The sequence below is a fragment of the Microcebus murinus genome, chromosome 21, assembly GCF_040939455.1.
Source record: "Microcebus murinus isolate Inina chromosome 21, M.murinus_Inina_mat1.0, whole genome shotgun sequence".
NCBI classification, from domain to species: domain Eukaryota; kingdom Metazoa; phylum Chordata; class Mammalia; order Primates; family Cheirogaleidae; genus Microcebus; species Microcebus murinus.
This window is the reverse complement of record NC_134124.1, coordinates 3,941,300-3,954,642: the sequence shown is the minus strand read 5'-3', so window position 1 is coordinate 3,954,642 and position 13,343 is coordinate 3,941,300. Positions and strand designations below refer to the sequence as shown.

Below are 13,343 nucleotides of genomic sequence, written 5' to 3'. Positions count from 1 at the left end.
TTAAATTTTCCATAAAAGTTTTTAAGCTCATACAAGTTTGTTATACTGTTCTTGAAAAAAAACAAATATAAACATTCCAATAAAATCTTCAATAAAAATTCACAGAAATAAATATTCACATCATTAGAGTTAAAGGGAATAACTGAGGAAAACTTGCAGAGGATGAGTTTTGAGCTTGGATTTGAAGAAGGTGCTGGGCACAGAATGGTGGAGTAGAAGCAGAGGTGGCCATGGGGGAGACTACAGCAAGTACATTTACACTGGCAGAACAAGTTTCATTCACTGAATGCTCCAAGAAGCATTGGAGGTGGGCTTTAAACTGACACTTTATTCTGGAGAGATCTCTGACAGAAGCAGTCTAAGCCAGGAAATGTCAACAGGAAATCTCCAGCTAGCTCTCTTTAGGGGGCGATATAGGCACCAAGCTGAAACTGCACAGACATACCAGCTGGCTCTTCTAGGTGATGACTTTAGTAATAAAACACAAGTCACCTGACTTTTGGTAAACCATTACCTGGTAAGCATTTGATCAAGGAAGGAGACGCATTCTAGATTAACACACCCTCTGACACATCTATTCATTTATGCTATATATTGACTAATTTTAGAGATTCAATGGAGCAGTCAAGTGTTATAATCATGCAAAATAGCATTTCCCCAAAATCTATGAACTATCTTCACAGCAGTAATTACGAGAGGCTGATCAATTAACTCCTTAGGTAGGAATCTACTACCTTTCTAGGCAGCTCCTCTTATCACAGACCAGCTCTAACTTCTATAGTTTGGCTTCATATTATAGCAGTCAACCTCCTACTAATGTCTACCTGATGTCCTATTTCTTCCACTCAAGCTGCATGAAGTCAGTCATATGATACCACTTGCCTCTGTAATAAGATGCTCATTTAGTTCATTTGAGACCTTCAATTGTGGAGAACAGACCTCTGGAAGGCCTTTATTGAATGCTATGATAGATGTTACAACTAATCTCCACTATCTAGCTCCTCTGTACTTCTCTAGCCACCCCATCTCCCAAAGTCAGGCATGACCATGTGAATTGCCCTGGTCAATGAAAGTGACAAATGAGACCCTTCAAGATTCTGGCTATTAGGACTGTGAATTCCAGATGTTAGAGTTCTCTGCTATCTTGGAGCAAGAAAAATTTGAAGTAGTGCAGGTGTATAGTAAAAAATTTAAACTTGACCAAAGAGAAGTCTGGCCTTGGCCCTTGGCGGCGATATCTAAGCCTTTGGAAATGTCATGCTTGATAGTGTTCTTGTTTGCCTGGGGTCTTGGGTCATGCCAGATAGTCTAACAATGTGATATGGTGTGGGGGAGTTGAGTCACATGATGTCAACTCCACCTCCTGAGTAACTGGAGACTGAGATTAGCCATATGGGTTGTTAATCATGCCTACGTGATGAGCACCAATAAAAACTCTGGATACCAAGGATCAGGTTAGCTTCCCTGATTGGGAAGTTTTATTTTCTGGTAGGTAGGCACAGTAGTACACATTGTTGCCAGAAAAGTTAACACTGTCCATGACTTCACAGGTGAGTACAAGTAGAAGTTCTGCATTTGGAACTTCCCCTGGACTCTGCCCTTGGCATTTTTGTTTTGTTTTTTTTCTGAGATAGGTCTCTCAATTGTCCTGGCTAGAGTACAGTGGCACCATCATAGCTCATAGCAACCTCAAACTCCTGGGCTCAAGTGATGCCTCTGCCTCCCAAGTAGCTGGGACTATAGGTGCACACCACCATGCCCTGCTAATTTCTTCTATTTTGTGGAGAGATGGGGTCTCACTCTTCGTCAGGCTGGTCTTGAACTCCTAAGCTCAAGTGATCCTCTGGCCTCAGCCTCCCAGAGTTGATTATAGGCATGAGCCACAATGCCCAGCCACTTTGGCTGATTTTGATCTGTATCGCTTCACTGTAATAAACCTTAACTGTGAGTACATAAAAGCTTTCAGTGAGTTCTGAGTCCTTCTATTGAATTGAAACTAAGGACAGTCTTGGGGTCCTTCAGATTGCAATTGATATCAGAAGTGAGGGTGCTTTCAGAAGACAAAATAGCACAGGGTGAAGAGCTAGACTCGTTTGATGGGAATGAAATAGAAAACAATGAAAATGATGAATAACCAACACCAGTTCCAGTTCAAGTGTTTAAAACTTTTGACAAGTGGTAGTCCTACTGTTTACACTCACAGTTAATGTTCATACCTAGTTTTATAAGCTGTTCTATAACATAGTGTAGCAAAAACAAACAACAACAAAAAACTCCAAGTCATGTTATACAGGTGTGTCAAAAGGTAACTTGGTCATTAAGTATTGTGCAGTGCATTATTTATTATCACTAGGAGAGATGAAATTTGAGAGGCGATCATGTCTTTTTAAGGAAACTTACATAAAGCTCTGCTTTTCTTTTTTTCTTTTGGTACCATTGGTATTATAATAAAGAGCAATTTGTAACTGAAAAAAAAAAGTGACTGTGGACTTGTGGGCTGTGCTTCCCTCTAACTTCACAGCACAGGATTTAGAGAAAGCACAAGGAGACAGACTCCCGGGTAAGAAGCATAGGCAGTAGATTTTACAACAAAGTAAAGTCTAACATCCAACTTTAGGATTCCCTTATCATGCTATATTTCCCTTTTGAGATTCTTTAGGTTTGGTACACAAAAGTTTGCTACAATTTAGAGACATCTTATGTTGTCATTACATAGTATCAAGGGACGACCACATTGATATTTTGTGAGTAGTCTTCTCTAGGATTCATCCTCAGAATTTTCTTTTCTTAGAGATGGGGTCTCACTTTGTTATCCAGGCTGGTCTTGAACTCCTGGCCTCAAGACATCCTTCTACCTCACCATCTTGAGTAGCTGACTAGTGCTGAATGTAGAGGCTTAAGAGGAGCACAGGCATTTATCATCACTTCATTTGCAGTAAAAGCACACTTAAATGTCACACTATTTGACTTATTGCCCAACATTTTTTCTTCCAAAATATACATCCTTGAAATATAATTTGAGCTCAATCCAACATTTTCACTGCTTCTGCAACAGCTTCAGGCTGGTCCAAGGTAGGCGAGATCCTATAGCAAAATCACCAGCTAATAAGGCTTTTGAATGATACATGGTGATTGCATAAATATGTGAAAAGGCGGCCAGAAAAAGAATATTTGTACAGATCTGGGAGCTGGCTGCCTCTAAAGACCTTTCAATTGAGTCTACAAGTGTCTTAAATATTTTCATTTTATAATTTTAATATATTAATCTTAAAACTTTTACTAACTTTTTCTTTTATTCTTCTATCAGTTGACTAACAGTTAAAGCTTAAATACGTTCACTTGAACTCAAAGATATGCATAGGAAAAGAATGAATCTCTGGCCGGGCGCAGTGGCTCACGCCTGTAATCCTAGCACTCTGGAAGGCTGAAGTGGGTGGATTGCTCGAGTTCAGGAGTTCAAAACCAGCCTGAGCAAGAGCGAGACCCCATCTCTACCATAAATAGAAAGAAATCAATTGGCCAACTAATACATATAGAAATACTTAGCCGGGCATGGTGGCGCATGCCTGTAGTCCCAGCTACTCGGGAGGCTGAGGCAGTAGGATCACTTGAGCCCAGGAGTTTGAGGTTGCTGTGAGCTAGGCTGCAGCCACGGCACTTACTCTAGCCTGGGCAACAAAGCGAGACTCTGTCTCAAAAAAAAAAAGAAAAAAAAAAAAAAAAAAGAATGAATATCACTTTCTAGATTTTAACTTATCAGTAACAGTTGACTTTATATAGAAATTATTTATAGCAATATTATATGGAAAGATAGTGTCTTAGTTCATTTGGTCTGCTACAACAAAATAGCAAAGACTGGGTGGCTTACAAAAACCAAAAATTTATTTTTCACAGTTCTGTAGGCTGGAAAGCCCAAGGTCAAGGGGTCAGCCAATTCACTGTCTGGTGAGAGCCCGCTTTCTGGTTCACAATCTTTTTGCTGTGTCTGCATGTGGCAGTAGGGGCAAGGGAGTTCTTTGGGTCTCTCTTGTAAGGGCACTAATCCATTAGCCCTCGTGACTTAAGCACTCCCCAAAGGCCCCTACCTCCCAAAGTGATCACACTGAGGCTTAGGTTTCAACATATGAATTTTCATGGGGACACAAACATGCGGTCTACCAGCAAACATTTTTTAAATGTTTACCATATGCCAGGCAGTATCTTTATATGCTCTAAATGTATTTATGCTTTAAATGTATTATTTTACCTCATCCTCACAACAACTCTAAGACGTAAGTATTATCACATTCTCATTATATATATGGAAAAACGGAGACAGTTAAGCAACTTACCCAAGGTTGTCCAAGTACCCTCCAAATATTTGTCAATTTATTTTATTATTAAATATATGAACTGTTATCCCAATACTATAACATATTATTAAAAATTTAGACAAAATAATAAGCTCTTAAAGAGATGGTGATTATTGCACAGGGAATTTACAAAAAGGAAGAAAAATTTTTAAAAAGATTTTTAAAAAGAAAGTTTGAGATTTAAAAAGAAAAACAAATAGAAGCTTCAATATTCTGTTTATTTATTTATATCCCCTCATAAACATGTACAAGTCTTCAATATTTTCTTCTTGCTTTCAATGGATTACTGCACATGTGACCCACTTTGGAGACCACTTTAGATCACAGGCAGTCAAAAATCCAAGAGCAAAAGATAGTGAAGATTATCCGTGGTTCTCAAACTTAAATGTGTACCATAGAATCATTACTACCCCAGACACACTTTTAATAGCAACACTAGACCAGTAAAACATTACAGAGGAACTTACACTTTCTTTGAAGCTCCCAGGCATCCACCTCTGCCAGGCTCTCCAAATCCTGTGTTAGACACTGGGCCCTGCGCTGATCTGAGGGGTTTGGGAGGGGGAACTCTTTTCAAAAGTTCACAGTATAGTTGTGGGAGTCTCAGCTCCCAGAAGACTCTTTTAGGCAAAGGCATGGAGACACGATGCTGCCTTCAAGGATCCTTGGGCTGGCCAGACGGCACCTTGGAGCTGTCTGGAATTCAGGGATAAAGGCCAAGGACACCTTAACACCCACAGCTGCTAGAAGTACCTGGAATTGACAGGCTGCTGAAAATCTAGCCACTACCAAGTTCAAATGAAAAGCTTCTTCTGTGGAAAGAACATGTTTTACAAACTGAATCCTCACATTTCTTTTATTCTGTAACATGTATAACTAAAGAGAAACTAATATTCAAAACATGGGCCACTAGGTATTTCTATATATTAAAAATAGTTAGAATTTGTTTTTCCTAATTTTTCTGAAATTCTAGCTTTTAAAGTAATCTTACTATGTGAGAGAATACAGCTGAGTTCCAATTCTCCAAAGGGGTTAAAATTTCCTTTTTATTTCGTACTTTTGTCCCTAAAAAAAAAAAAAGCAGGGTTAACGGAAAGTCAGAATTTCTTCTTAAAGGCTTGAGTTCCAAAATCATGAACTCCTATAAGCCGATGCCATATTTGGAAGAGAACAAGGTCAAGAAAAATAATCAAAAGTAAATTCCTCACCAGTCATGTGATTTGACAGTATGGTCTCACATACATACCAGCTAAGCCGCAAGGCATTAAGAAGGAGAAACCATCTTAATGTTATATTGATACTAAGGCGATCTTGTAAAGAATGCATTTATACTTTTCTTCACATTCCTACTTGGATCTCTGCCTGAGAAAAATAATGAATTGATACAGGGAAAAAAAAAAAAAAGACCTTCAAATATCCATAATTGCCAACATATTAGGGAATCTTTTCCTAGAGAGGGAAATGCAGCCGCCTTTAGCTCCAAAGAGCTGGCCTAGGAGTAGAGAAGATGTTTCATTCAGTGGTGTGCCACTTAATGAAGCTGATATACTCCAAGTTAATTATATGTCTTAATCCAGTAAGATTTTGTTTTCTGATGGTTATATCTAAACTAAATAAAAAGTTAAAACTACACCCAACCCACCACACACATTCACTCACTCTCTCTCCTACTTACACATACATGCACACACGCACACCCCAATAAGGCCAGTGAGATGAAATGTATCAAATCATAAAGTGTTTAAAAGGAGTTAGGAGAACTTAGCCATTATCCTTTTATTCTATATCTCTACTTTGTAGAAGTGAGTACCATTGTGGTAAAACCTCCAACTGGCAAATGAACCTATTATTTCACCTATATTCATCTTATGCTAAATACAAAGAACATCAAAGATGAAGGGGCATTTTTAGGAAGAAATTTTTGGAATAGAACGGTATTTTGGATAATAAGTTGCTAGAATTTTTAATAATGATACAGAGAGAATAATACTTCTCTTACTTTTTTTTCTTAAAGAGATGTTATCTATGTTGTCTAAACTGAAGTGCAGTGGCTATTCACAGCCACTATCATAGGACACTACAGCCTTGAACACCTGGCCTCAAGGGATCCCAGCACCTCAAGTTCCTGAGTAGCTGGGAGCCTATCTACCAATATAAACAAAATTACAGAAACAGAAGAGAAAGCATTTGAGGAAAGATAATTTTAGAAAAATGTAGGTCGAATTAATTTTATTTTATAAGGAATTTAGAAAACATGAGCGAATATTCATATTTCATTAAAAAAAACAGTCTGTACATCATTCAAATTTTAAAATCAGTATGACACTAAAAAATGTACTAACAGTAATATGTTTTATTTTGGAACAAAATACTATCAGTGCCTCATCACAACTAGATATACAAACATAAAGAAAATGATATATAACTCTGAATCTCAAAGTGATCCAGTTGGCTGAAGAGAGCACCAATTGTCACCAATGTGGGACTGCCATACAGTCTATCAAAGGAAATAAACTACTACTGGGTGATAAAGATAAGCAAATAAATAAACTGAAGAAGAAAAAGGAGCCCAGCATGCCTGGAATTTTAGAGTAAATGTTTGTTTCTTTTAAATGCGTTGTATCTGTTTTCTTTCTTCAAGAATCTAAGTGGATGTGTGAGGGATCCAAGGATATTTCTCAGTTATATCTTACTTTTTCAGTAAGGATAACTTTATGTTGAAGAAATGTTTGATACTCCCTATCACTTTAGCTACTGAATGTACTATTAAAATGATTTCAACAACTGCAGTATGCTTTGATTTTTTAAAAAAAACTGTAAGTCAAGAATATTTAAAGAACTTTTATGTCTCTTAATTTAATAAATATGAAATACACATTTGTCCTTTGCTGTCCATGGGGGACTGGTTCCAAGACAACCTCCCAGCACACCCTATCTCCGCTGTGGATACCAAAATCCATGGATGTTAAAGTCCCTTACGATATAAAATGGCTTAGTACTTGCATTTAACCTATGCATATCCTCCTGTATACATTAAATCATCTCTAGATTTCTTATAATACCTAATACAATGTAAATGCTATGTAAATAGTTATTAAGTGTATTTTTTTAAATGTATGTGATTTTTTATTATTGTATTAACTTTCTGAATATTTTTGATGCGTGGTTGGCTTAATCTTTGTGGAACCTGTGGGTATAAAGCATTGATTGTATCTATTTAATAAATTCCCAAAAAAGTTCTTTTTTGAAAAAGTGACAATAATATGAAGTTGAAATGCACCAGGAGCCTTGAAAAGAATATGAGGTAATCCAATTTTAACAATTTAAATTAGGATATTCAGGAACTATACCTTAAGGGTTGAAAAATATAATTTATGATTCCTTGTGAACTAAATTTCACTGAGAGATGCTGAAGTCTAAATCTAAAACTTAGGTACCCTTATGTTTTAAAAATTTGAAGAAAGAAAACTCACAACTTAGTCAATGATCCTGAAGAAAAATCAGATTAAAAATAGTAGGGTATTCGTACATACTACATGTAGAGATGTATAAACACTTACAGAAGGGAAAAGGAATCATATTTAATATTTATAGGCTATAATCACTTTCTTTTAAAGAAGGTTTAAAAAGAATCAGTAGCTAGGCATAGAGCCAGAAGATGCAAAGGGATCCTAATAGTAATAAACAATAAACTATTTGTAGAGTTTTATACTCAGTGTAAAGAAATACAAAAAGTCCTTATACTATAAATCTTTAATTTTACAAAAACCAAAAGTAGTCCAACTACTTTTTGCCTATGACGATGATAAAAATTGAAAGAAAAACTCTGAACCTATTTTGTTAAACTTCTATTACAAAATTCTTAAATCTGGTTCATGTTGTTCCACTGAATCAAGTAACATTTAAGCTCAAGGGGGGGGGTATATAAAATATGACAGTGAATTTTACCTTTCCCAGGAAATGATCACAATTTCATTGAAAGTACAGGATAAAGTAAATAGCCCCTTAGCAACTTGTGTACTTTATTACCTTTAATAGAAAGTCCAAATATTTCCATTTTTAAACCTCTAGAATATTATCCAGATATTCAAAATATTGATATTTAAGTTTTACATTAAAGGACATCATAATCTGAAAACAGACCTGTTTTAAATATAGTTTGATTAATTGTAGGGGTACTTACTGACTGAAGACTTCTTTAGCAAATACTTGTTTTTATATTTAAAAAATCAGCAAGATAGAATTTTAAAAATCTTAATTTACAACGCATTTAACTGCAGACAACAATTACCACATGTATCACAGACCAGAACAGGTGAAAAGTTCTTCCCAGATGTTTATAAGACTTTGTATCTTCCTTTATTTGTTGGTTGGTATGAATTTTGCTATGATAGAAAATAAAAGATACATAATCAGAAAAAGCAAAAAAAGGGGCATAAATATTTAAGATCATTTCCTTTACTGACTTATAAAACAGGCATTTAAAACTTAAAGTTAGTATTATTGCGTTGGGGGAAGTAACTTTAATAATTCATCATTTCTTTGTTCACTCAACTATTCCTTGACAAATGTGTTCTGAATAAACTGAATGGTGGTAGCATCTATAAGCACAGGTTGTTTTTCCATCATTCCTTGGTGAAAGAGTCTTAAGTACTTGATTTAAAGGTTATTTTACTTCTTCCCTCCTGTTTGTGTATCCGCTTTTCTTTAAACTTATCCCCCCAAAAGGATGCTCTATAGGGGAATTTTAGAAAAGTCCTCAAAAATCACATTCTTAGAGAAAGGTTATGATTTCTTTTCAAAGAGCCCTCATCCCAGTATACACACTGTACGGAGAGTATACAAGCTTAAACTGGCAGTAAGACACAGGGATGTGTCTGCTCCCTTTGGAAAGGCAGTCTGTAAACGGCTGCTTTTTCCAAACTCAAATTAAGAAGTCACTGACTAAGTTTAAAGATATTGACAACACCGGGAGTTGGTAAAGATGGAGAACTGGAATTTTCATACACTGCTGGGAGTGTAAACTGATATAAACCCTTTGGAAAACTATTTAGCAATATTTACCCTATAATTAGCAATTCTACTCCAAGGTGTATACCCAAGAAAAAAAGCATGCCAGTGTGTGGCAAAGAGACAAGAGAGAATTTCAGTTTTTTTTCATAAAAACCAAAAACCAGAATAATCCCAAAGTCTAATATATCAATTAATTTGTAGACATCCATATAATTAAATATTATACGGCCACAAAAATGAATAACTTATTGCTACATGCAACAACATAAGTTGATCTCCTCAAAATATTGAGCGAAGAAAACTAGAATATAAAAGGAAGTATATAGCACATGATTCCACTTATATATAAGTGCAAAGGCAAAACTGATCTGAATTTAAAAGTCACAATATGGTTACATTTGGAGGAGAATAATGACAACAAGAGGTATGCGAAGGCTTCTAGGATGTTAGTAATGTCATTTCTTGTTTGAGTAGAGATGACATTAGTGTGCTAATTTTGTGAAAATTCACCAAGCTGTATGTGATCTGTGTACTTGTCTGTATTTATAGACAGTTCAATAAAACACTCATTAAAACAAAATAAATAAGCCCTTGAAGTATTCACTCACCAGCCGGATCAGTTCTTCTTTTATGAGCCTGGTGATTTCTGCCTTTGCTTTCTGCACAGCCAGTTCATTGGCACCTGGTGATTGAGTGGAAAGCATATTATTCATCTTACTAGAATTGCACTGTATTCTTATACATGTCACGGAGGTCCAGGAGAACATACTGTAGTTGACTTTTAGGACACTGTACTGACTGCCAAGATAGCCTTTCAATGTCTGGTGGATAATCACCCACATTATATAATGGCTGCTATTATTTTTATTACTTTTAGAGTATCAAATGTAAACACTGAGGTCACAATACATGTAGTATTAAGAGTTACTGGTATGTTGATTAGAAAGAGTGAAAAGATGATGATTAGCAATTTGTCCAGAAGAGAGTAAGAAAAGTTTAAAGAGAAATATAATTTCCTTGGTTTATTCATTTAACAAATATTTACTGGACATTTATTATGTTCTCTGAAGTCTGCAAATGTTTCAGAAAGGTGTCATCTGAACAGTCTCAAAGATGAAAGGAGGACTAACCAAGTGGAGAGAGGAGGGATGCCATGGACAGTATTTTGCAAAGGGAATCACATGTGCAATGGTACATAATTAACAAAAGCATGCTTAATTATTAAAGAGTAAGAGAAGTTTAGTGTGGTTGGAAAAAAGAGTATGAAAGAACATAGCAAGATAGTTGTAGATGAGGCGAGCTAGAAGCATACATTTATAGCTATTATTCAAGAAACATTAAGCCCTCACCATGTATGATATACTGTGAGAAATTTAAAATACAAAGACCTCATTTATGCTCTTTATAATGTTGTAGCCTACTAGAAAACTTATAAAGATATTACGACAGCATTAGTAGGAAGTAGTTTACCTGAATAACTTTTTTTTTTTTTTTGAGACAGGGTCTCACTCTGTTGCCCAGGCTACAGTGCAGTGATGTCATCATAACTCATGTGATCTCAAACTTCTAGGCTCAAGCGATACTCCTACATTACAGGTGTACACCACTATGCCTGCCTAATTTTTCTATTTTTTGGTATAGACGGGTCTTGCTATTTTGCTCAGGCTGGTCTCAAACTCCTGGCCTAAAACAATCCTCCTGCCTTGGCCTCCCAATGTGCTAAGATTACAGGCATAAGCCACTGCCTACAGCCCAGAGTAACTTTTAAATATCACTTTAACGCTTTTCCTGACTTCTCCAAGCAGAGTTAAGTGGTTTTTTCCTCAGTACTCTCACAGTATTGTGTTCACGTTCACCATGACAGCACATTTTTGAGGTAGAATGGACAAGATGGTTTTTTTGACAGGATGTGAACAGTGAAGAACAGCATCAACGTAAGATGCTCAGAGTAGATTAGCAAGTAAAGAAAGTTAGAAGTAATAAAGAATATACTGGCTAGTCGTTGAGACTCAGCCTGTAATCTTAGCACTTTGGGAGGTCAAGGCAAGAGGATCACCTGAGCCCAGGAGTTCAAGACCAGCCTAGGCAATAGCAAGACTTTTGTTTCTACACACAAAAAAACGAAAAGAATTCACAAGGAAGAAATTTTTCTCCCTTATTAGAAATGAACAACCATTCTGACCAGAGGTTAGGGGAGCTGAGAGAAGAGGAAAGAAGGAGAGGGAGGTAGAAACGGTTTAACAGGAAGGAAAGGGTCAAGTGCATGACTGTGAAATCATTGCAACCTATCTAATTTAGTCCTATACCTCCACCAGCCACTAACCACACATTTTAAAGCTGTGTGGGGAAGGTGGGTACTGGAGGGGAAGGCTAAAGGGTAGAATCAAGAGCAAAGTCAGACTGAAAATTACAATGAAAATGAAATTCAGGAAAAAAAAAATATATCACTTGGCATGAATTGGTGTGAAGCTTGTTACTTTTTCTTTTGTAATTTTTTTCTATGTGCTATTTTTAAAAGAAGGAAAATGACACTCTCACCTAGATCCAAGTAGAAGAATAATTTTCCTACTTTAGTTAGAGCCTGACCATTTGGACCAGTTTAAATTCTGACTTATGTAACTTCTTTAGGTAATAGGTTACATATGTTTATAAGTAGCCATGAAAAAAAGGCATTTCCTTTCACTGGTCCAAAAACAACTCTGGCTGCTTTTAAGGGATTCTCCACTAGTAAAAAGAGAGGGTCACAGAACAGGCTATATAAATTATACAGGCTGACTAGGCACGTAAGTCCTTCCTGTTCTCCTTCCCTTTGCCTGGTGGGAGGCCTGGAGCTGCTGAGCCAAATAGAGCCTCCAAGGAGCCAGCCAGGCAGTGGGGTCTCTCCAATTACAGAACTAGAAACAGATGACACTATGCTCCTTCCATGCTAGCAACACCTGTTTTCATCCTGTTACTGTTTAGTTGAGTTTGGTTAAAGTTTCAAAAAGTAAATGACCCTTTTAAAAGTCTAATTACCTCTGAAAATTCTAAAAGCTTTAGATCAATTAAATTACCAATACCCAGCTCTTATTCACTATCATTATGTTTCTAGAATATTTTTAAGATTTGTTTTCGACAAGGTTGTCTTTTTAATAGGGGTAAAACACTTGCTTAGATTATTATAAAAATTAGATATTATTTCCTGAATGCAAGTTGACAGTGGGAAGAAGTAACCAGAACCATCCTATGTGGAAGGAAAAGCAAACAGAAGCTGGGGACTGTATATAGTGAATATCTTACTCATGTCACCTTATATTATAGGAGATGTGTTCTGATATGTAAACTGAACTTTGATGTTAATTATATCATACCAAACAAACATAACTATCTTTAAACTAATTAATGAATTACAAAAAAGAAACTTTTTCAAAGCAAATAATTATGTCTCTGTTAAATAATTATGACTCTTTATAAGGCAGGAATTTAAAATATTGGTTTTGCTTATGACACCTATTACATTCAAGCAGAAAATAAAAGTTTGATTCCATGTATACCAAAGTTTTTATCATCTGATTCCTCTAAATATCACTGTGTCTACATCCTGTATAGCCTAATGAACACAGCAGCAAAGATTTGCCCAGTTCCAAGTACAAAAAGATGTCATGTTAATCTTTGCTGCTTGAAGACCCAGGTGTCAGCAAGTCCCATTTTGCCATGTAATAAGGAAAAATCTCACATAATTTAGAAACACACTGGCAGACCAAAAGTCCTTCAGGATACATGAAAGGATGTCATTCTAAAACCTTACTTGAAATAGATACAAATCAGTTTCTCATAATCACAAACATGAACTAAAAAATGCAATCTGCCTAGTTCTGGACCCATATCTTTTGTACACCACTTAAAAGTATTATGAAACTTACTGAAATGGCAGAGTGGTGAAAACATGGTAAACATAAAGGCTGCACTTAAGTTTCCCCTTTGCCACAATTCATCATT

General features: G+C 36.1%; 1 protein-coding gene across 2 annotated transcripts in view; it reads right to left on the bottom strand.

Moving 5' to 3' along the window:
• Positions 1 to 7,178: 7,178 nt before the first annotated feature.
• DDX46 (DEAD-box helicase 46) overlaps positions 7,179 to 13,343 on the bottom strand; it is a 58,162-nt gene continuing 51,997 nt past the window's right edge. For both annotated transcript variants that reach the window (XM_075996059.1, XM_075996060.1), the window contains exons 22-23: positions 9,974 to 10,047; positions 7,179 to 8,737 (exon numbers count right to left, since the gene is read on the bottom strand). In XM_075996059.1, the coding sequence (XP_075852174.1) occupies positions 8,690 to 8,737; positions 9,974 to 10,047 (122 nt within the window). In that variant the 3' untranslated portion in view covers positions 7,179 to 8,689. The remainder of the gene's footprint in view (positions 8,738 to 9,973; positions 10,048 to 13,343) is intronic.